Here is a 22,568-nt window from a genome sequence, read left to right as displayed (position 1 = left end):
CAAGTTATAATAAGAATGGATGATAGATATCTCTTATAGGTTATATAATTCAAAAATACACACTAATAAATGTAAAAGCTTTAACAGAAATTACAATTTTCTACCAAAATTTGAAAACTAGTTCCATAAGAATAAAGGATCTAAAGATACTGTTAACTTAAGAGGTTGTGATAATTATCTCACAGACAAGCCGGCTTCACTTGATAGATGTAATCGTGAATTGTTTCAATTATAAAGGAATAGATTGTTCCATATTACATACATTGTTACAAATCATAGGAAAAAATACAAAAACCACTAGTTTATTCTACAAGGCAAAAAATAGCCCTGGCCCTCTTGCCTGTTTCTGAATTGGTTTTTAACTATAAAAAACTTAAGTTAATAATGAAGTTGTTGGCTGGGGTGTGGCTTAGTGGGGAGTTCTTGTCTTGCGTGCGCAAGGCCCTGGGTTCAATCCCCAGCACCATAAAAAAAATTGAATAAAATTACTGCCTTTAAAAAAAATAATGAAGTTAAACTCTTAATTAAAATAACAGTTCACATATTTAAACCTTACCTGAGAGCTCATCACTGCCTACAGAGCAACAATATCTGCTTACGAGGCAGCTTCCGAAACCCCCCTTCATCACCGGGGGCCATGTGACTGGGCAGGTACCCAGCACACCAGTAAGCAGAGGTAAGCAGACAGTGCTTCTAAGGGGCTGTCAGAGTGTGGCACATAATGAGCGTTCAGCACAGGGTCATTGTACTTCTCCTTGTGAGGCTCTTGGCTGCAGAAGGGTCCAGTATGAGGCTCCGAGCACAGTGACCTTCAGGGGTGAAAGCAGGGGAGGCGAAGTTGCCTAGAAATAAACTGAAAAAAAAAAAAACATAGAAACCACAATCATAGAAATAAAATGACCAGAATATTTAGATAAATGTAGAATTACTAACGTGTGTTTTTAAATAATTGATAGTAGAATTTTTTTTTTTTTTTTTGGTTTTTTTCCAGTACCAGGAATCGAACTCACGACCTCGTGCTTGCCAGGCAGGCGCTGTGCCACTGAGCTAAATCCCCAGCCCCGACAGTAGAATTTAAATAGCACAAATAATTTGGCATAAAGACACTGACCTTCTAAAATATAATAAAAGATTTTTTTTATTTTCCAAGTGACAAGGTAAATAGGATGTCAACATCATTATAATTACAGAATAATAAAAATAATGTTTACAGTCTCATAGTGAAAGGCATAGTGTTGATTACATCAAAAGGCAAAATGTAGGGAATAAAGCCCAATAGTAGCACAGTGCCTAGCATGCGCAAGGCCCTGGCTTCTGTCCCCAGTGCCACAAGAAAAAAAGAAAAGGGAGGTAGAATCTAGCAATAAGCAGTATCCCAAAGTGTTACTTTTAAAAGCTCACAAACTATAGAAGTAAAAGTACAAAGATGCTTGTTATAGCAGTATAGAAATCAACATAGATGCAAATCTCTCCAAAACCAAAAGGAAGAGTGGTTTTACTATCCAAGGTGGGGAAATGACGAAGGAAATTAGAGTAAATGCACTTTAAGTCGTTAAATGTCATCATCCTGGAGTACTAGCTCCTCTCTTGATGTGGTGCCGGTACTAGGAGTAGAAGTAAATGAGATGCGGTCATTGATCTCCTGACATTCACAGCCTGTGGGGCTGGAGACACATCTTACCCAGGGATGTGTGGTGCATGCTGGCAGCAGCCAGAGAAGGTCAAGGAGAGGCGGGAAGGTGTCCAAGGCCAGAGCTGGCCAGGGTGGGGAGCATGACCTGAATTATAAGGAGCATCATGGCACACATGAAGAAAGGGGAGCAGGGACTGCACCGGCGAAGGCACATTCATTACCTGGCACACACAGGTGCTCTGTAAATGGCTGTGATTGTTTCTCATGAAGTAGGGACAGTAGCATCACCAAGGGGGGGGGGCAGTCAAGAGCTGTTCAGGAAACATGTTGGGAGCCATTGCAGACTCCAGGGTATACACGCATGGGTAGGTGGGTGTGGAATGGTGCTGACAGTTCAAGCAGAGACTGGGAGAGATGGCTTTTATGAGGGAAAATGACTTCATTTTAGGGTATTACTGACATTAAAATAGCTTTGGGACATCAGGTAAGGAAGCCCCTAACCTGACTAGGGTGGAGTGCTAGGGAACATCTGGGTCTCAACTGAGGGCATCTGGAGCAGCAGCTGCATTTGAGAGCGGGTGAAGACCAAGGAAGCCCCTGAGTTGGGAAGGCAGCAGGAGAGAGCTGTGGAAGGACAGCCGCACCTGCTGCCAGCAGTATGTGAGAATGGGCCAGGCCGAGAAGCAGCTGCTGGACGGGGCACATGAGCTGCTGTTAACTTCACAGTGTGTCATTTTGGATCTTGAGTTATTAAAAGAAATTTGAAATCTAAAAAGTGGTCAGAGGCAGGAGTGTGGCCAGTGTGTCCATTGTTTTAATCAGGGCTATGATTTTCTCACAAGCCTCTCCATTGTTCTGCAGAAGCTGGCCTCGGACCCGCGATGTAAAGGGATGCCCCTCTCTAGCTTCCTGCTGAAGCCCATGCAGAGGATCACCCGCTACCCGCTGCTCATCAGAAGTGTGAGTGCTCAGGCTGGCAGTCCCCATTTGACAAGGAGCAGGACCCGTACCTCACACACAGGCCAGGGACTCAGGGAGCTCCTGGGTGCCAACCCAGCCTTGCACCCCAGTGCCCTGTGGTCCAGGCTTCTGTGTGTGTGTGTGTGTGTGTGTGTGTGTGTGTGTGTATGTGTGTGTGTGTGTGTGTATACATGCACAGGAATGTGCATATAGTCTACAAGGTTGAAGCCTTTAAGGGGCAAAATAAAGGAGGGATCTGATGTCCCTTGATAGCCTGCCATGGTTCTTCCCAGAAACTACCCCAAGATCCACTGTCACGGTGCATTTTTGGGCAAGGTCATGGCCCCTGTAGGTTTGCAGCTGTGGAAGCTGTCTAGACCCCAGGGATAGGGATACCGTGGAGTTCCCAGCATAGCCTGGGCTCCTGTCTGTCTGCTGAGATCCACATTCACATGTCACCTGAGTGCCTTGACCCAGGTGTCCCAAGGGTCCCCAACTCAGCATGTTCTCCCGAGCTCAGGGCTCCTCAACATATCCCACTTCAGCTCATTGATGGACCATCCGTCCATGCCTGTTCTTTTTGACATAGCTGTGTGGGCATCCCAAGGCAATACAAACTACTGATAAAATTTACAATGAAAAACAGGAACAATTTAAAATTATTGATTATTCCTTGACTTTTGGTCTATAAGCTATATGAACTCAGCACATACCCCATGTTACAGAAGCCTATGCCAGACTGACCCACTAGTACAGATCCCAGTCCCTTCATTAAAACATCGGGCCAGACGTGTTTCAGAATTTAGAACACAGGGGCTGGGGATTTGCTCAGTGGCACAGCGCCTGCCTGGCAAATGCAAGGTCGTGAGTTCGATTCCCGGTACCAGAGAAAAACCAAAAACCAAAAACAATTTAGAATGCAATTTAAGTCCCGTATATTTATGACACCCAAGCACTTATCTCAATATAACAACCAAACAGTAATATTCCTAAAGTGAAATGTGAACAAATACATCTCTTGTGTTTAGGTCAGGTGTTGCCACTGAGTACTGAATAAAAACGTGAAGCTTTCAGGTTTTTTTTTTTTTTTTTTTTTGCATTTTTCATTGTAAATAAGGACTGTGGAGCTGTTAGGCTACAGTGCGAAAGCCCAGACAGAAGGACCACATGGGTTGTGTTCTGGCCTTTGTTTACCTGTCACATTAGTACTTTGGAATCACTTCAGAACGAACTAAATGCATGTTTCCTACATGCTAGTGATGTTATTTTATTGTATATCTTCTGTGGCAGGAGAATCATTGCTTTCATCAGATTTTTTCAGCAAGTTAACATATTTGTCAAAATTGCAGCCAGTTTGTACTGAAAGGCTCAACCTGAAGGTCCATGACTTCAGTTGCTGGGATAAAGGGAGGCATCCTTTACTCTAAGGCTGATTACCAGGGCCCAGTGAGAGAGCAGCAGATACATAGAGCACTTGTCACCCGTGTTCCGCTGCATTACCTGTTCCGGGCCTGGCTCCACACAGGTGTGAGCCGTCAGTAAAGGCCAGGTGGCCGATGTGGTTGAAAGGCAATGTGCCTCTCATGTGACACCTGTGCTGTCTCCCAGATTCTGGAGAATACCCCGGAGAGTCATGTGGACCATTCCTCCCTGAAGCTGGCCCTCGAGCGGGCTGAGGAGCTTTGCTCTCAAGTGAACGAAGGAGTTCGGGAAAAGGAAAATTCAGACCGACTGGAGTGGATCCAGACGCATGTGCAGTGTGAAGGTCTCGCAGAGGTGAGGCCCATGCTGATCCCGGGTGGGCTCCAGCTTCACAGCTCCCGTATGTACAGTCCACACCTTGCTCAGCCTGTGCGTGCTCCTGGTCCCGCCCTACACAGACACTCCTTGGATTGTCACTTTTCTGGCTGGTAAAGAGACAGTTTGGGGGTTTTGTTTTGAATTAAGCTAGTAAAATCAATAGTCTGTGGATATAAGTATCAGTCTCCACCAGGCCACTTGGAACAAAGGTGACTTGATTCCAGCCACATTCTCATCTATGAGATTCTGCCATAGAACCCTCAGGCCCAGGCCCTGGCCTCTCAGGAGGAATGCTGGGATGATTGGTGCTGGAACTTACAAAGGGACATTCTCTTTCTTGTTCAGCAACTTATTTTCAATTCCCTCACCAACTGCCTGGGCCCCCGGAAGCTTTTGCACAGTGGGAAATTATACAAGACCAAGAGCAATAAGGAGCTGCACGGATTTCTCTTCAATGACTTCCTGCTTCTCACCTACATGGTTAAGCAGTTTGCTGTTTCCTCTGGGTCTGAGAAGCTTTTCAACTCCAAGTCCAACGCTCAGTTCAAAATGTATAAAACAGTGAGTACTGTGAGCCCCGCTGAGGACTTCCTCCCCTCTGAGCCCATCCTGTCCTCGTGGACTCCACACCTGTCCCAGGTGGCCCATGCTTCCTTCGCCACGTTGCCAGGGAGGGGCCCCCAGCCCAGCCCACCCCCCTTGTGCTGGTGGCAGCAGGACCGGTTTTGGATTTGGGCTCCTCCAGGCAATCGTGGCCCCTGGTCCCCCTCTGCCCACACCCAGCACTGGGCCCTCTGTATCCCAGCCTGACAAGACCAGAGCAGAGCGCCTTCCCGGCTCAACACCTACTCCAGCCCGTGCTGACCTTTGCAAAAAGGAGACCTCAGACCCAGCGCCCCCGCCCCGCCTGCTGCAGCACAACTCTCTGGACACCGGTGGGCAGAGCAGTCTGGCCCATCTCACAGCCTGTGTTCTGGCCCTAATTCTTTCAGCCTATTTTCCTGAACGAAGTCTTGGTGAAACTGCCTACAGACCCTTCCAGCGATGAGCCCGTCTTCCACATCTCCCACATTGATCGGGTCTACACCCTCCGAACAGAGAACATTAACGAGAGGTCAGTCCTGACTATGCGTGGCCTGCCTTAAAATCTAGGAGAAATCCCAAACATCTCCCTCTGCCCTAACCCGTCTCTGCCCCTGCTCGAGTCCTACTGACTGGGCACCCCCTCTATGTGTCCTCTGCACCAGCCCCACAGTAGCACACAGCTGCACTGACTCGCACAGCTGCCTCCTAACACATTTCCCACTTCCAGACCCTCCCCACTCCTCAGAGCTCCCCAGGTGGTAGACCCAATACCGTGCACCCCAGTACAGTGCCCCCAGGGCTGCTCACAGGCAGCAGTCCTCGTCCTCTGCTGGTGTCTGAGGCCCATCCCACACCACTCAACCTGGCCCTCTACCGGGGCCAGTGCTCTGCTGGCCGTGCCTCCATCCAGGGGCTCCCACAGGGGGAGCTCCTACCCGTCTCACGGATCGAAGCCCCTGGTGCTGAGCTGTGATCAGTGCCCTTAATGTATCTTCTGGCTCTGGGTCCCCAGCACCTTGCAAGGACCTTGTGGGTTCTATAAGTGGTCAAGAACTGGATTTAGATAGCCTCAGCTCTTCCTCAATTAGCAGTCTAGGCTTCCGCTTGAACTAATGTTAAGCATGTGACGGGAAACTTGCTAAAGCTGAGGTTCACCAGAGAAGGGAGTGAGGAGCTGGGGGTGGGAGTGCAGCCGTGCAGGGCCTGAGGAGTCTCCCGAGGCGGCTTTGCTTCTCTCCAGGACGGCCTGGGTCCAGAAGATCAAGGCAGCCTCTGAGCAGTACATTGACACAGAGAAGAAGAAACGAGAGAAGGCCTATCAAGGTACCGGGGTTCCCTGGGGGGGCTGGAGCAGCTGCGGTGGGCCATCAGGGGGGTCTGCCCTACAGAAACCCCTGCTGAGGGTTTCAGTCTAAGAGTTTACAGTTACTGAAACCCATGATGAGGGTATCAGTCTAACCCACCTGGCAGTATGGCACACGATGCAAAAGAAAGACAAAGAGAAAAGTTCTGTAGTTGAGCTCTGGGATGACCAATGTTTTCTGTGGCACAAAGGCCTCATCTCCAAAAGGCCATGGCTTTTATTGTTATCCATCAGGGAGGTGGGTGCGGGTCCCAGCAGAGTGCATAAGGAAAAGAAACTTTGTAGCAGGACTAGGCACAGAGACCTCCAGTTAGCAATGCACAGATAGTTTTAATGTGTGCAAGGCTGGCACCTTTGCTGCCAGGAACAATTGTTTCGGTATAGCCAGCTGTCCATAACTCAGTACACAGGGTGAAGCAGAGGTCAGGGACAGCTTGTGGCAAGGGCTTCGTTTCTCAGGAGACAGCAGCATGGTGGTCTCCCACACTGCCCAAGGGACCCCGGTGCCTGCCCTGAGGGCGCCAGGGAGAGGCCCTTGGGTCCTGCCACACAGCCTAGTGCCGCCCCTCTTGCTGCACTGTTCCAGACCTCCCCAATCACCCCCAACGCAGCTGGAGATCCAGCTCCAGCACCTCCCTTCTCTGTCCCTGACCCTTCACTCCGCTTAGTTCAGAATAATCTCACCCCTGTCGGGTCTATCTTGCTCCATCGACTCCACTTCCCGGGCTGGGAACACGCTGCTCCTCCTCCTGCAGCTGCCTCTGCCCTCTCTCCTTCCGACTGGGCTCCTGGCCCTGCATCCGTGCCTCCTCCACCCACCACCCCAGCCCTCGCCTCACCAGCCTTCATGCATCCACCCCATCGCCATGGAAATGGCTCTGTCAAGGGCACTAGTGACCCGACCCGGGGCCGTGGCCCTCGCCCAGCCTGGGCTCCGGCTGCTCCTTCTGCCTCTGGACCTGACCTGATCATCTGACTTCATCTCCCTTCCCTGCTCTTCCTCTTCCCCCTTTACTGGGAATTCTGCCGCACCCTCTCCCGCTGCTCCCGCAGCTCCCTCCTCCTGCTCAGGCCAGCCTGGCAGCACCCCTCCCCTGACATCCTGGCCCACCGGCCTCCTCCCAGCCAAGGCTGGAAGCGGTGTCCTCCACCAGCCTCCTCCCTCCTCTCCCGGCGTGCCGGGCCTTTCCTCTTTGCACAGCCTACCACTTCATTTCTGGAGTGTTCTTTGTATAGAGCTGCGGCTCTCTTGAGATCCCTCTCCTTGCTTAAGTTCTTCCCTGTTGCCTCCCAAATGAAGGACAGATTTCTTACCGGAAGTAATCCCAGCATTGCTGTTTCTCATGCCGACTGCCCCCAGGGCAGGTGCCTGTCAAGCTAGTCCACAGCAGTCTCCCCGCAACACACCCCCCAGAATTCTTCCGTTCTGCGTCTGAGTCGGACACTGCCTCCTCTTTGTCACCCTCCCCGATGCCTGAGCAGCATGACGTCCACCTGGCGGCCCTGCTGGGCTTCAGTCTGCATCATACTCACCTGCCACCCTTGGACCCTCTGCCCAGAACTGCCACCCACCCCACCCCATTTCGCACCTACTAGACAGCCTCCCCCAGCAGAGGGTCTCCCAGCCGCCTCCCCTATCCCTGCTGCCCACCCCAGTCCTGCAGGGGCTGCTGGCTGCTGTATCTGCAGCTCTTTAAATGTTTTTTCTTCAGGTTTCTCTTGTATTGTTCTGTATTCCTGAAAGGTGTGTGTAAATCAACTTCTGCTAGCTGAGTGTTATTCAAATGATACTTTAAAAGCCTCCTATTGAAAATCAGTGATTGAATCATTTCTTTTTTTTGGGGGGGGGACCGGTAATCGAACTCAGGACCTTGCACTTGCCAGGCAGGTGCTTATGCCACTGAGCTATATCCCTGGCCCAGTTGGATCATTTCATAACGAGTATATGATCTCCTAATTGGTCAAACATATAAATCAAAGTTTTTTCCATGCATTTTGCTTCCATCATTATGAGTGTGCATATTCTGCATTGCCCATATGTTCAATTCTGTGCATTTATTGACTGCCTGCTGTGTGCCGAGCTCAGTGCTTCAGGGAACTGGGCTACAGAGACAGTGAGTCCCAGCCCTGCCTTGAGGGAAACTGAGGCTTATTCAGAAATGGGGCTGTGGGCACAAAGGCTGTGTGCTTGGAACTGGTAACATTCACAGCTCCCTGAGCGTCTCTCCTTACCCTGCTTAACTAAACTTTACCAAGTCAGTGTGAGCGTCTGACTCATTTCTGTCTATACTGAAAGCACTTCAGGTGCCTCCTTAAATAGAACAAGAGCCTAAATAAAACTGCCTTCTAAGTTGAAATGTTTACTTAAATGTGACTGAAAGTTTGATGAATGGTTTGGACTTCAGTATCTGATGTTTACATTTTGAACCTGCCATTTAAAAGCTCTGTGTTGAGCACATTATGGTCCTTTCTAGCCTGTTTTTCTCTTCCATGAAATGGGGAACTATCTTACAAGGTGATTATGCAATTTAAATATTATTTATGTAAGCTGGGCATGGTGGTGCATGCCTATGATGCCAGCATTCAGGAAGCTGAGGCAGGAGGATCACTGTGAGTTCAAGCCAGCCTGGGCTACATAGTGAGTTGAAGGCAGCCTGTAATACAAAAAGACCCTGTCTCAAAAAAAAAAAAAAAAAGGCAAATAAATAAATAATTTTAAGAAATATTTATGTAAAAGTAGCATATGTCTAGCACATTGTGTCCTGTGAATGTTATTTGCTAGAAAGTGATTAGCAGGTATCATGTAGCATTTTTTAAATACTACTATTTGCTCAGCAATTGAGGGGTTAACACAGTGATGACTAAAACCGTCCCTAAACTGCCCTGGCTCCTCTCCAGCCAAGGTGACTCATTACAGAACATTTCAGGCCCTGCGGGGAGTAGGCTCTTGAAAGTCAAGGGTAGTAGACACACAGAGGAGAAAGCACCCTGGGCACTGGCTGTGCACTTGACCTGGGGAGTAGGTTGCTGATGGGCAGAGATGGCAAGCCGATGGCACAGCCTGGGGAAAGGCACCAGGCAGCCAGGGAATGGACAGTTGGGTCCAGTGCAGTGGCAGATGAGGCTGTCATGTTTTCTTAGACAGACACAACAGGCTCTGAGAGCGGGGGGTGTAGCTTAGTGGTAGGGAATGCTCTTAGCAGGCAGAAGACCCTGGGTTCAATCCCCAGTATCAGAAAGAAAGAAGTATCAAGAGGGACTGTGAGGGTCTCCTGCTTAGTATCATCCTGCGCTGCCCACATTCTCAGAGAAGGAATTAATGTGACTCGTCTTCCTGTGTCTCAGCCCGCTCTCAGAAGACTTCAGGCATTGGACGTCTGATGGTGCATGTCATTGAAGCAACAGAGTTAAAAGCCTGCAAACCAAATGGTAAGTGCCTACATCAGCAGATGGGGTAATGTCCCACACTTTGCTGGTGACCCTTCTGAACGCTGGATGATGGGATGCTTTCTAAAAGTCAGTGTTTCTGGTGCCACTAACACAGTGGCAAGCTGTTTTATTAGATCAGTATTGTCTCTCTGGTTCCCCATGGAGTACTAGTACCTGCCTTCCTGAGTGCTTCTGCTTAGCAAAGCACTGAGCAGCTTGCACTGGCACTTGCCTGGCTCATGGGGTGGGGGAAGTCCTAGAGTCAGAGCTCACAGTTGCTCCCAGAGTTGCACAGGCCATACTGCCCCACTGCAAGCGAACGTGGCTCCTGCTGCCATGGCCCCTAGTGAAGCAACATGGTGGATCCTGCTTCCGCTCAAGGATGGCCCTTTTAGTCATTCATTTTTCCTACTGTGCTTTGTATCTGTGGTTTGTTTCTGCTCAGGAAAGAGCAATCCATACTGTGAAGTCAGCATGGGCTCCCAGAGCTACACCACCAGAACCCTCCAGGACACTCTAAACCCCAAATGGAATTTCAACTGCCAATTCTTTATCAAGGATCTGTACCAAGATGTGCTGTGTCTCACCATGTTTGACCGAGACCAGTTTTCTCCAGATGGTAAGTATAGCTTGGGTAGGAGTCTTAAAGGGGGTTCCCAGTTGACTAGAATCTATGGTCTGGATCCAGGGTGCTTGGCTCCTGTGTACCCTGTGCCACCTACAGGAAGTAGAACAGAGCAGTTGGTGCCATTCCCTGGGGAGGGAACAGCCTTAGATGTATTTCAGATCTTTGACCCCAGTCACGATGCACACTGCTGAGAGAATAGAACACTCATCTCAGAAAAAGAGACTGGAAGTCCACGGAGGCAGCTGTGCTGAGGCAAATCTGTTGTCATTGTGCACACATCTACTCACAGACCAGCCACCCATAAGCCAGAAGCTACTTGCTTTAGATTTCAACATTGTCTTAGTTACTTTTCCTGCTGCTAAGACAAAATACCCAACACCCAAAGTTAAAGGAGGAGAAGTTTATTGTAGCTCGCAGTAGAGGTTTCGGTCCATAATTGGCTGGCTCCAAGGCAGGGTGGCATGGCAGAGGGGCATCGCAAAGGAGAAAGTTCATGGCAGAAGGCAGCAAGCAGTGAAGTAGCAAATGCCAACAACAGCCCTCTTTCTGTTCTTTAAATTCTAACCAGGCTACCCACCCTTAGGGCAGGCAGCACTCACACCCGGGGTGGGGCCCCCCTAGTCCTAGCATTGCACCGTGAATCCCAGCATCACATCCTTAATCCCAGCATCACATACTGTGGATCCAGCTACTTCTGAAAAGCCCCACCTGTGACCACATAAGACTTTGGGAGGGGCTGGGGATTTAGCTCAGTGGCACAGCGCCTGCCTGGCAAGCACAAGGTCGTGAGTTCAATTCCCAGTACCGAAGAAAAACAAAAAAACAAAAACAAAAACACATAAGGCTTTGGGGGACATCTAGATACAAGTCATAACATGTTTTATGAATCCTGTTTCATACATTGTTCCAGAGGTAGTTTTTAAATAACTTTATAAAAAACAAAGACTTTTGACTCTTACATAATGTTTGTTTGCCAGATTTCCTGGGTCGTACTGAAATTCCATTGGCAAAAATCCGAACAGAACAAGAAAGCAAAGGCCCTACCACCCGCCGACTCCTGCTGCATGAGGTCGCCACCGGGGAGGTCTGGGTGAGATTTGACCTGCAGCTTTTTGAACAAAAAACTCTCCCATAGGGAACTTGAGGACAGCACCAGAGGATCTGCCCCCAGGGCTGGGGCTGGAGAGTCTCTCCTGGGGCTGAGAGCATCATGGGCTTCATCCATCACAAAGCCACACATGCCAAGCCTGTATTTTATTGCACACTAAATCGCTAGCAATCTATGCAAACATGACCTTTCCTATAAGTAAACCCCACAGCGCAGTGCCTTGTACTAGTGTTAACAGTTCCGCTGGGTTTCGATGCCAGGTTTCCATTTTCAGGGCTATAAAAGTATTATGTGGAAATGAGGCATCAGACCACCAGACGTTACCGCTTGGCAAATGTGTCCACTGTGGAGTGGCTTGGTGACGCTGGAACCCTCCCACACCACGTGACCTCTACCGGTCACAGCACTCAGGAGGCAAAGGGTCAGGATGAAACGCTGCGGCGTGGTGCTCGCGCAGCCTGATGGTGAATAGCATCTACTTGTGCACTGAAAACAACCAGAAACTTGATCACTTTATTCCTGACTAGGTTTTATCATTCTCTGCTAAGACAATATAGTTTTAAATACAAGGGGAAAAGCTTGATGTACTTTAAATACTGTGAACTCTAATAATGTGGGAAATATTTTTCAACTTTAATTTTCTGAACTATAAATTATTTATGTAAATTCCTTGTTTTGCATACTTCATAGGACATGCATCTGGAAGCTTTATCATTGCCAATATGTACAGAAAGAGAATAAAACTATAAGTTTATGAATGTAACTTCTTTCAAAGCTTGACTTACTTTCTTTCTGAAAGGTTCTTAAAAGGTCATGTCAGAGGTTGCTATAGTGAAACCAAGTGTCCTTTCTGTAGAGTGGGAAGGACCCGGGCGAGCGTGGGGAGTAGCCACAAACCCAGGCTGCAGCCCAGCTCTGCCACTACTTGTGCTGTGGCTTTGGGGTATCTCCGTCCTGCTCCTGGGGCTCTGCTTCTCCAGTGGCCAGAATGGGTGACTGCCATGGGCATCACACCCGGTGCTCTTGAGTCCCTGTTGGCTGAGTGGAGTAGAAATCTCAGGAGTCACTCAGGATACTAAGGATCGGGGCTGCTCAGCAGGTCCTTCACCCTCCAGCTGCAGAAGCCCCGACTTTCCTGCTGTCCCCAGACCCATGAGTCACACCCGTACCCCACTCAGCCGCTTGTTTGACTCCTGAGTTTTGGAATATGTTTTGTTTTGTTTTTTGAGACAGGGTCTCATTAGGTAGCTCAGGCTGGTCCTGACCTCACTATGTGGCCCATCTGATGCCCTTAGCAGGTGTGAATGAAAGTGCACCCTGGGACACCACCTTGAGCCCCTCTCAGTGGCAGCAATTGGGGAATAATAGTGCCTTCTTGTGGTTTCATCTCTTCAACGAATACAAAACACTTCACAGTTCTTGGTTTGCAACCAAGTTCACTGAACAATACATGGTATTATTGGGATATTTCTTGCGATGGCTATCCAGTTCTGGAGAGAGAAAACACATTCACAGTGTTTTAATTGTTGTAAGACTTTGCAGACTGAAGTTGACTACAGTAAAAAATTGATGGTGACCTGGCCACCTCCTGCAGGGACACTAGGTGCTTCCCCAGGACCTCCGCTGTCATCGCTCTTCTTTCCACAGGTGGCGGCCCCCGCCTCTGTCGGTGATCCCCAGCTGCCCATGATCGGGGTCTCTGCTGTTGGGCCCCTAAAACCTGTGGGCAGGAGAAAGGACTGAGGGAGCTGTAGGGACAAGGAGGCTCACAGGAGCAGGGGACCCTACAGACCCTCCACATGCAGGCCTCTTCATGAGCTGGGACCCCCTTTCAGCAGGTTCCCAGCCAGCTGTCCTGCTCCACTTCCTTCCCCCTCTTCCTGATTTCTGCAACTCTCCCCTGAGATTTTCCTGTCTTCAACTCCATATACCTGTTCCTGGGGGGGCAGAGAGGACTAGCCGTCCCCAAAGTGTTCCCCTGCCATGTGTTCAAGCAGACAGGAACTACTTTTCCCTGGCATCCTACAGTCAAGGACTCAGTGACTGAGTCCTGGCCCACAGGACCCCAGAGGCAATAACACACACCACCTCTGGGCCGGGCCTGCACACAGGAGGGAAGGACTCATCCGGGGTCACTTTCCTTCCCCATTATGAGGAATGAGTTCCTGGAAAGCCAGGCATTGAAAGTGGCAAAGGCCAGCAGACAGGCCTGAAGGAGCCTTCCCAGTACTGGCCTGTGAGCAAAAGTAAACCTCTACTGGGTTAAAGCCATTATCTACTTTGTGTTGACAGCAGGGAGCTTTCCCTATCGCAGCCGCAGTAACCCAGTCACATTAAGATCAGAAATAAACAAGTGGGGCTGCATCAAATGAGAAACCTTCTGCACAGCAAAGAAAACAAAAAAAATGAAAAGACAGCCTACAGTCATCATACAGGTAACTCATACATTAATAACATTTTTTAAAAAGACAGCCCACAGGCTGGGAGAAAATATTTGCAAACTATATCCAATAAGGGGTTAATATCCAAAATACACAAGTAACTCATACAACTCAATAGCAAGAAAACTGATAACCCAATTCAAAACTGGGGAAAAGTCTGAATAGTTATCTTTTCAAAGACATACAAATAGTCAACAGGTGTATGAAAAGATGCTCAGCATCATTAATTACCAGAGAAATGCAAATCAAGACCACAGTGTGTGTATATATATATATATATATATATCTGGAGTCTTGGTACATGAAATAGTTTTCCATCCTCTGATTTTAGTCTATGAATATCTTTGGATTAGGTGAACTTGAACACAACAGACTGCTGGTTTCTGTTTTTTGATCCAGTCTTTTTAAATGAGGAATTGAGGTTATTGAGATATACTGAGATGTGTTGGTTATTTACTATCATTGCCTTCTTTTTTTTTTTTTTTTTTTTTTTTTGTCTTTTTGAGACAGGGTCTTGTTATGCAGTTCAGGCTTTGAGCTCAGTTTGTAACCCAGGCTGGTCTTGATCTTGCAATGATCCTCCTGCCTCAGCCTCCTGAGTGCTGGGATTATAGGCGTGCACCACCACGCCTGGCTGTCAAAGCTTTTATTGTATAAACCAATCCCCATTTGACAAGCCATTCTGCCTCTGTACTTACTGCTTGCTTATCTCATATAAGCCCTAGAGCACCAGAGATCAGGGCCTGATATTCTGGGAATGATCCCAATCGGTGCCTGTTGAAGTAAATAAATCTATCTCTAAATCCTCGGTGTCATTTCAGTGTTTCTGCTTGCTGTTGCAATAGTAATAAAGAATCTACCAATTTAAAAAAAAAAACCAGGACCTGGTGGATTTACTGTTGAAATCTACAAAATCTTTAAGGATGTTATATCACCAATACACCTCTAGTTCTTCAAAGAACTAAAATTAGAAATTCCATCTGACCCAACTGTCCCCCTTCTAGATATCTTCCCCCAATAGTTTAGGACATCATACTACTGTAATACATACAAACCAATGTTTATAGCAGGATAATTAATAATGGCTATATCCTAGAAGCAGCCTGCACACCTGTCAACAGACAACTGGATAAAGAAAATGTGGTATCCATATATAATGGGTTACTACTTGGTTATTTGAATAGATACCTGCAGTCTCATGCAATATTATTCACAGTAACTGTGATACAAGAACAACCTAAATGTCCCTTTACCAGTAAATGGGCAAAGGAAATGTACACACACACACACACACACACACACACACACAAATGGGATTTGACTCAGCCTTTAAAAAGAAGGAAATCTTGTCATTTGTTACAACATGAGTGAACTTGGAAGATACCATGCTAAGTGAAATAAGACAGACACAGAAAGACCAGGTTACCAGGTTGCGGGGTAGATAAGATGTTGGCCAAGGGGTCCTAACTTTCAGTTGGGAGGTGAGGAAGTGCTAGAGGCCTAATGTACAGCATGATGACTATACTCAACACTGTACTATATCAACTGTTCCTCCATATCTATGGATTCCACAGTCACAGATCAATCAACTGCAGATCAAAAATAGGTTAAAATTGTATCTGTACTGAACATATACAGATTTTTTTGTCATTATTCCCTAAACAATGCAGTGTAACAATTATTGACAGAATTTACATTGTAAATAAATTGTGTATGTAATCTAGAGATAATTTAATGTACACAAGAGGATGTGTATAGATTATATGCAAATACTACATCATTTCATATAAGGGACTTGAGCAGCAATATTTTGGTTTCTGAGGAGGGTCCTGGAGCTAATTCCTGCCGCTACCAAGAGAAAGTGGTACTTTAAATTTGCTAGATTAGATCTTAAGTGTGCTCACCACATATACACACAAAATACCAACTGTGTGAGGCAATGGACATTATTAAGCTTGTTTGTGGCAAACATTTCATAATGAATACATGTATCAGCTCATCAGATCAGACACCTTGAATATTAAAAAAAAAAAAAAGAGCCAGACATGGATTATATGCCTGTAATCCCAGCACTATGGAAGGCTGAGGCAGGAAAATGGCAAGTTCAAGCCCATTCTGGGCAATTTATCCATTTAGTGAGACTCTGTCTCAAAATAAAAAGGGATGGGGACATAGCTCAGTGCAAAGGCGCTGGGTTCCATCGCCAGTACTAGGGCATGGCAAGGAGCCTGACCAAGGAGCAGATACCTGTGCTCAGCAGAATCCTGCTCAGTGGAAACTGCTGAGGAGGGTTAAATGATAACCTGCCAGCTAAGGAGAATTTGTTCCTCTTCCAAAAGCCTGGGGAGAACAATGGGACTGAGTAAGAAGTGTGTTGCGAACAATTTGACCAGGTTTTCAAGCTGGAGAGAGAAGGTCCCTGGGCCTCCTAGTGTGGTAGAAGTGAGGGACCCAGATCACCGGTGAAAAGAGCCAAAGCTGTACTCAGACATCAGTACCAGTCTTCCCGGTGGTCTTATACCCAGCCTTCAGGACAAGGGAGAGGACTGCGGAGAATTAGGCCAGGCGCTATCGTGAGTGCTGAATGAGAAACGCGCGCCTGGAAAATTCCTGCATATAAAATGCCTTTTAAATATCTAAAATTAGAGGCAAGAAGATCGCAAATTCAAGCCTAGCCTGGGCAATTTAGCGACTTAGTGAGGCCCTGTCTTAAGATTTTAAAAAACAAGTCAGACGTATCCCTATTAGCCCAGCATTCATTGAGGCAGGGGGATACCCGCCACCCTGGGCTACACAGGGAGTTCAAGGCCTACCTGAAGTACATAGTGAGACCCTATCAAGCGGGGTGGGGGGCGGCTGGGGATGTCCACGTATTCAGTCTAAAGGACCTGTGTTCAATACTCAGTATTGATAAATAAACAAAGAAATGTACCAAATATCTAAAAATTTTTCTTTGTATAAATTTCATTTCAAAAATTCCCACCTGAGCCGGGCGTGGTGGTGCACGCCTGTAATCCCAATACTTGGGAGGCTGGGGCAGGAGGATCATTGTGAGTTTGAGGCCAGTCTGAGCTACAATGTGAGTTCAAGACCAGCCTGAACTGCATAGTGAGACCCTGTCTCAAAAAAACAAACAAAAATTCCCACCTACTCTGACTAGACAACAGATGTACGGTCGACTCTGGATGTAATACGTGGTAGCGAGTAGTAGGACATGGCAGCAGGGCAAAGCCTGGGGGAGAAGGGCGGAGAGATCGGAAAGGCTAATGCATCCTGCGGGGCTTCCTTGCCCACCGGGTAAGGGCAGGTCTCCAAGGGAAAACGGGACGCACAGCCCCCAGGGCTACCTGTTTGGTTTTCCTCACCCCCGCCACCCATTTCTTCTGTGTCGAACAAGTGCCTCTTTGCCTCCTGTCTCGCCCCCTCCTGGGCTGCAGCCCCCCTCTTCCGGGAGCCCCGACCCGGGAGGGCTCGGCGCGGCTCGGCTTCAGCACCGCTCCGCAGCCCCTCGCTCACCTTCGCAGCCCCCGTGAGCGCCCGGCCGAGCCTCGAGGACCTGAACTGCCTCTCAAACACCATCTGACTCAGGTCGGAGGTCTCCTCACCAGGCGAGTGTTTCTTTTCCGCACAGGTGAGATTTTCAGGACTGCAGACAAAAGTAGAAAAAAGACCTCGAGCCGGCGCACACACGGTACCGACCACCAACGCGGTGCGCAGCGCTCGCTCGGTGAGGGCGAAGGACGCGCACCGCGGCCGCTTCTCCCGGAATCCGTGCGGCCGCTCAGGCCCGGGCGCGGCGGGGCGGACGCGGCCGGACTGGACGTCCCGGCCGTGGCGACTGCGCCGCGAGAGGGCCCGGGATCCGAGCCTCTTCCGCGCGCTGCCCCCCGGCTCGGGACTGAGCGTCCGCTCGCGCGCCGGCCGCAAGGAGACTCCCACCGGGGCTCAAAGCCACCCGGGCCGCCTGACGGTGCACTTGAACCTTCAGATCTGGGAGCTAAATGAAACATTTCTGTGCATAAGTCAGTCTCCTCGAGGATTAGGCAACTGGAACCCCCTCCAGCGTGGCAGGGGCCCAGATCCCGCACCCCAGCACGACGTGAGAAAGCGACCGGCAGGGCCGCGAGCGCCGCGGAGGGAGGACTGGCCCCGCGGCCGGCTTTGTCCCGGCCTCGGTGTTCGGGACACACCGTCGCTCTGTAGTGTATCCTGGCCTCTCCCATCCCCCCTCTGCTTTACTTGAGGAGCCTGCTTTCTATAATCAAACTGCGTCTGACGAATCCAGCCACCTTGTCCCTTGTCTCACTTTCAGGCTGTCACCAGGCCTGCCCCACTCCTGCTCCGGAAGCTCGGCCCTATCTAGGGAAATACACCCTCTGAGTCTTCCTCCATGCATTCATTTAGCAAGCGTCTGCGCCACTCTGGGAACACGGAGGTGAGCGAGCCACAGCCCTGCCCTCCAGAGGCTGACGCAGCGCTCCTCTCCTCCCGCACACAGGGGCGAACCCGCGAGGACCCGCAGGCCGAGGGCTGGGAAACACGCTCCCCGGGCCCAGAGGTGCCAGCGGTCAATAGGTATTTCTTTCCCTTAAGAAAAGGGGATTTTTGAGCTAAGTGAGAAAGGGCAGTGGGACCCAGATCATGTGCCGTGCTCGGGAGCCTGGACTTGGTTGTGAGGCTCTGGGAAGCACTGAAGAGCTTTCTGCGGAGTGGTGTGGGCGAGAATCCCCACGGCTGGCGGAGGAGAGCGCACTAAGGAGGACAAGCATCGGAGGGGCTGTGACAACACGCGCCCAGGAGCTAGAGAGGGGACGGGAAGGGAAAAAAGCAAGAGCAAGTCTTTGTCCCCTTGCAGAGCAAGGAGTTACATTATCAGTAACATTCAAGTAAAAATGGTTTTAAAACGGATAAAGAAAGCACTAAACCTAGTGGAAGATAAAAGTAGAAGATAAAACCTAAACATCACTAGGGGAGTATTGTTTATTCCAAACAAGGAAGGATCAAAACAGCACAAGACTCCCACTTCTGCTAGAGGTGTCACGGCTTACAGCCCGCTGCAGTTCCTGGAAAGAAATGGTAAAACCCACCCAAACACCCACACTGGGAAGTCCCTGGGCAGTTGTGGAAACAGGCCTAGAGAGGGCCCAGCCCTTCAGGACGGAGGTGACGTCTACAGCTGTGCCCCCTCCCCACCCACCCTGGGAGCATTCCAAGTACCAGCATAGAGACTGATCCTGCTGTGCGCCCAGCCTTTCCGTGGTTATTCCTGGGGCCTGGCTGCAGGGGTACATTTAGCCTTGGTCTCAGCATCTCCCCACCCCAGATGGGTTTCTCAGGGCGGGAGAGTGGAGACTCGCCAGATCCTAGCGGACAGCCTTCCCCAGAAATTACCGGAAAATAAATCAAACAGAAACTATGAAACTGTAAGTAAAATAACTGAAAATAACAACAGAGGAGTATGACAGATGTTAGACACAATGGAAAAAACAATATTTATAATCAAATACAGAGAAACAAAAAAGATGCCAAATATGTAAGAAAAATAAGAAACAGAAAAGACACAATGAGAAAATCTACAACAAATGAGAATATCTAAATGTGGGTTTAACTGGAATACCCAAAAAAGAAGAGACAGAATAGCAATCAAAGAGAAGTGACTAAAAACATTCCAGAACTAGTTAAAGACAGTAGTATACAGGCTCCAGAAGATCCTTGAGTTCCAAGTAAAATAAACACAAAGAAATCCACATCTAGAAGTAGCCTGTAAAACTACACACAAAAAAAGACAAAGTATCCAGAAAAATTATTTTCGGAGGAACAATAGTGAGATTGGCAGCTAACTTCTCAAAAGAATAACAGACAACAAGATATATGTTAAAAGAAAACAACTGCTGGGCCAAGGATGTAGCTCAGCAGCAGAGCACCTGCCTGGCAAGTGTGAGATTGTAAGTTCAATTCCAGGTACCAAAAAAAAAGAAAAGAAGAAAAAAGAAAGAAAATAACTGCTAACCTAGAATTCCTAATCCCATAAAAAACCTTAGGGCAACCCACTTTCCAATCCCCCTTCTGTCCCTCTCAGACAGAAGCTTTCTTTCTCTCAGTAAATTCTTCCTACTCTTAACCTCTGTTGTTCCTAGAATTCATTCCTCAGTTTTAAAGACCACAAACTCAGTGTTTTGGACATCTAGCAGATTGGGAGTTTCATTTCCCTATATCCTTGGGAGGCCTTCCACCAAGATAACTAGACAGAGACATGGTAGGGGGCTCAATGTTGAAGTCTCTTACTTCTTTGAAATGCATTCATAAGCACTGGAAGATGTTTGACCCTTATGTATTGAAAAAAGCCATTTGATATTTTTCTGCACATGCTCATGGCCTACTACCCACTAGAAGCAAAATGGAATGCAGAAGGAAGTATTAATTATGATGCTATTTTACAACTAGAATCATACTGTAGGAAAGAAGGAAAATAGTCAAAATTCCCTTATGTTCAAACTTTCCTTACATTAAGAAGTAATTCTTATTAATACTCAAAGTATAATTATGATCCATATGCAACTACCCACATTCATATGTCTCTTTCTCTGTGACTTAAAACAGATCGAATTAAATCGAGAAAAGTTTTCAGATGATCCTTATATTGAGGTCTTTGGAGGATTTACTCAGACCTATAAGCTAGATTGAAAAGATGTAATGTTAATCTTAAATCAAACATTGACTTCTAATGAGAGACAAATAGCATTACAAGTCTCGATTACATTTGGGGATGAATATCATATTGTTAATTTTAGACAGCCAGAAGATAGTCAGGGGAACAATCAGTTCCCGGTGGAGCCCAAGTAGTCCCTACCCAAAACCCCTGCTGGCCTAATAGCCAGGCAGGAGAATGGAGCAGGAGACATGTTCAAGTATGTATTTTTTTTTTTTTTTTTTGTACCAGAAATCAAACTCAGGACCTTGCACTTACCAGGCAGTCACTGTGCTGCTGAGCTATATCCCCGGCCCAAAAGTTGTTTTTATTTTTTAAGAGTTTTTATTTTATTTTGTGTTTTTGGTACCAGGAATTGAACTCAGGACCTTGAGCTTGCCAGGAAGGTACTGTACCACTGAGGTATATCCCCAGCTCAAGTATGTACTCTTGAAGGTCTAAGAAGGATAAAAGCCAAGACCTCTAGTTATTTTAAGTTGTCACCAGGCACAGAGCTTAGTGGCACAGCACCTGCTTGGCAAGCATGAGGTCCTAAGTTCCCATTACGCCAAACAAATAAACTCAACTATTTATCAGGAGAAAGATGAAATCTGCTCTGCCTTCTTAGATCATTTACAAAATGCACTGGTTAAACTTATGTCCATAGCTCCTGATTCGATAGAAGGACAGATTATGCTTAAAGACACATTTAGCACCCAGTCAGCCCCAGATATTAAGAAAAAGTTACCAAAAAACAGCTTCTGCTTGAGATAGTTCACTTGATACTTTAGTAAAAACTGCCTCCTTAGTATTCTATAATTGAGCCTGGGAGAAAGCCAAGGAGAGAAAGCAAAGAGATCAAAAAGTGGCCGCCTTTGTTGTGACCTTAAAAAAACAGACCCTAAATCTGATTCTCAGGGCTCTAAGAAGAGTTCAAAGACTAACAACCTCACCTGCTACCACTGCCAAAAGCCAGGCCACCTTAAGAGAGATTACTGTAAGAGGCCCCCCATGCTGTGCCCTGCCTGCAAGGTGGCCACTGGAAGCCAAACTGCACTCTGAGGCCAAGGATCCAGAGCTCAGACTCATCTTCCCAGCTGGTCTAGCAAGACTAAAGGGCCCCAGGGCACTCTGCCTCCTCCCTTTGGCCAGACTGTCATCTCCACAGAGGAGCCCTGAGTAATCATGACTATAGAGGGAAAAGAAACCAGCCTATTGCTGGACATTGGCACATGTCTCTTTGTCCTTCTTTTCAATCCTGGCCTTCGTTCCAGCCATCGTACCTCAATAAAAAGGAGTCACCAGACAAAAGGTAACTCATTTAAGCTATGACTGGGATGACTTTCTCTTCACCCATTCCTTTTAGTTATATATAAACCCAGCTCTCATCCTGGGGAGAGATATTTTATCCTGTCTAAATACTATAATACTATAATATATACCCAGGTTGCAAACTAGTCAAAATGACGTTAGATTGTTCAAGATATTACACAACAGGTTAATGACATGTCAGATTCTGAAATTCCTTGGACCTTCACCTTATCCTCTTTATGGAAAATTACTGGCTCTTCCTGGTGGAAATCTTTGTTGCCTATATTCATAATAACCTGTTGATTTTATTTATTTGGCCCATGCATATTTAATTGTTTCTGTGGCCTTGTCTCCTCCAGACATAAAGCTGTACATTTACCCAAGACAAGAACACCTGGCGCCTATCAACGGCCTTTAGATGGACCCTCTGGGGAGTATCTCTGACTGCCAATCACAACAAAGGCAGTTGATAGGGAAAGCAAGAAAGTAAGGAAATGAAAACAGATAAAGTGAGGAGTAGGATGTGGCTCAGTGGTAGAGCTCTTGCCTAGCATGCTCCAGGCCCTCAGTTTGATGTCAGCACCAAAAAAGGAAAGAAGAAAGAGTGAGAGAGAGAGAGAGA

At 47.7% G+C, this 22,568-nt stretch overlaps 2 protein-coding genes and 1 long non-coding RNA gene across 4 annotated transcripts in view; 1 reads left to right on the top strand and 2 right to left on the bottom strand.

Moving 5' to 3' along the window:
- The window catches only part of LOC106150255, an 11,176-nt gene extending 2,239 nt beyond the window's left edge, over window positions 1-8,937 (bottom strand). Inside the window, exons 1-2 of the long non-coding RNA XR_001236976.1 lie at window positions 7,026-8,937; window positions 557-853 (exon numbers count right to left, since the gene is read on the bottom strand). This is a non-coding gene — a long non-coding RNA (uncharacterized LOC106150255). The remainder of the gene's footprint in view (window positions 1-556; window positions 854-7,025) is intronic.
- The window catches only part of Itsn2 (intersectin 2), a 135,826-nt gene extending 123,557 nt beyond the window's left edge, over window positions 1-12,269 (top strand). For both annotated transcript variants that reach the window (XM_005400386.2, XM_013522611.1), the window contains exons 32-39: window positions 2,495-2,593; window positions 4,202-4,369; window positions 4,739-4,954; window positions 5,386-5,507; window positions 6,219-6,301; window positions 9,687-9,770; window positions 10,216-10,389; window positions 11,376-12,269. In XM_005400386.2, coding sequence (XP_005400443.1) covers window positions 2,495-2,593; window positions 4,202-4,369; window positions 4,739-4,954; window positions 5,386-5,507; window positions 6,219-6,301; window positions 9,687-9,770; window positions 10,216-10,389; window positions 11,376-11,533 — 1,104 coding nt within the window. In that variant the 3' untranslated portion in view covers window positions 11,534-12,269. The remainder of the gene's footprint in view (window positions 1-2,494; window positions 2,594-4,201; window positions 4,370-4,738; window positions 4,955-5,385; window positions 5,508-6,218; window positions 6,302-9,686; window positions 9,771-10,215; window positions 10,390-11,375) is intronic.
- A 672-nt stretch (window positions 12,270-12,941) lies between these two features.
- LOC102025674 (protein FAM228B) overlaps window positions 12,942-22,568 on the bottom strand; it is a 50,657-nt gene continuing 41,030 nt past the window's right edge. Inside the window, exons 6-7 of the mRNA XM_005400377.2 lie at window positions 17,464-17,593; window positions 12,942-13,226 (exon numbers count right to left, since the gene is read on the bottom strand). Coding sequence (XP_005400434.1) covers window positions 13,026-13,226; window positions 17,464-17,593 — 331 coding nt within the window. The 3' untranslated portion in view covers window positions 12,942-13,025. The remainder of the gene's footprint in view (window positions 13,227-17,463; window positions 17,594-22,568) is intronic.

This window comes from Chinchilla lanigera, unplaced genomic scaffold (assembly GCF_000276665.1).
Source record: "Chinchilla lanigera isolate Chin_1 unplaced genomic scaffold, ChiLan1.0 scaffold00068, whole genome shotgun sequence".
NCBI lineage: Eukaryota > Metazoa > Chordata > Mammalia > Rodentia > Chinchillidae > Chinchilla > Chinchilla lanigera.
Note: the sequence above shows the minus strand (reverse complement) of the source record. Positions and strands in the feature narration are given on the sequence as shown.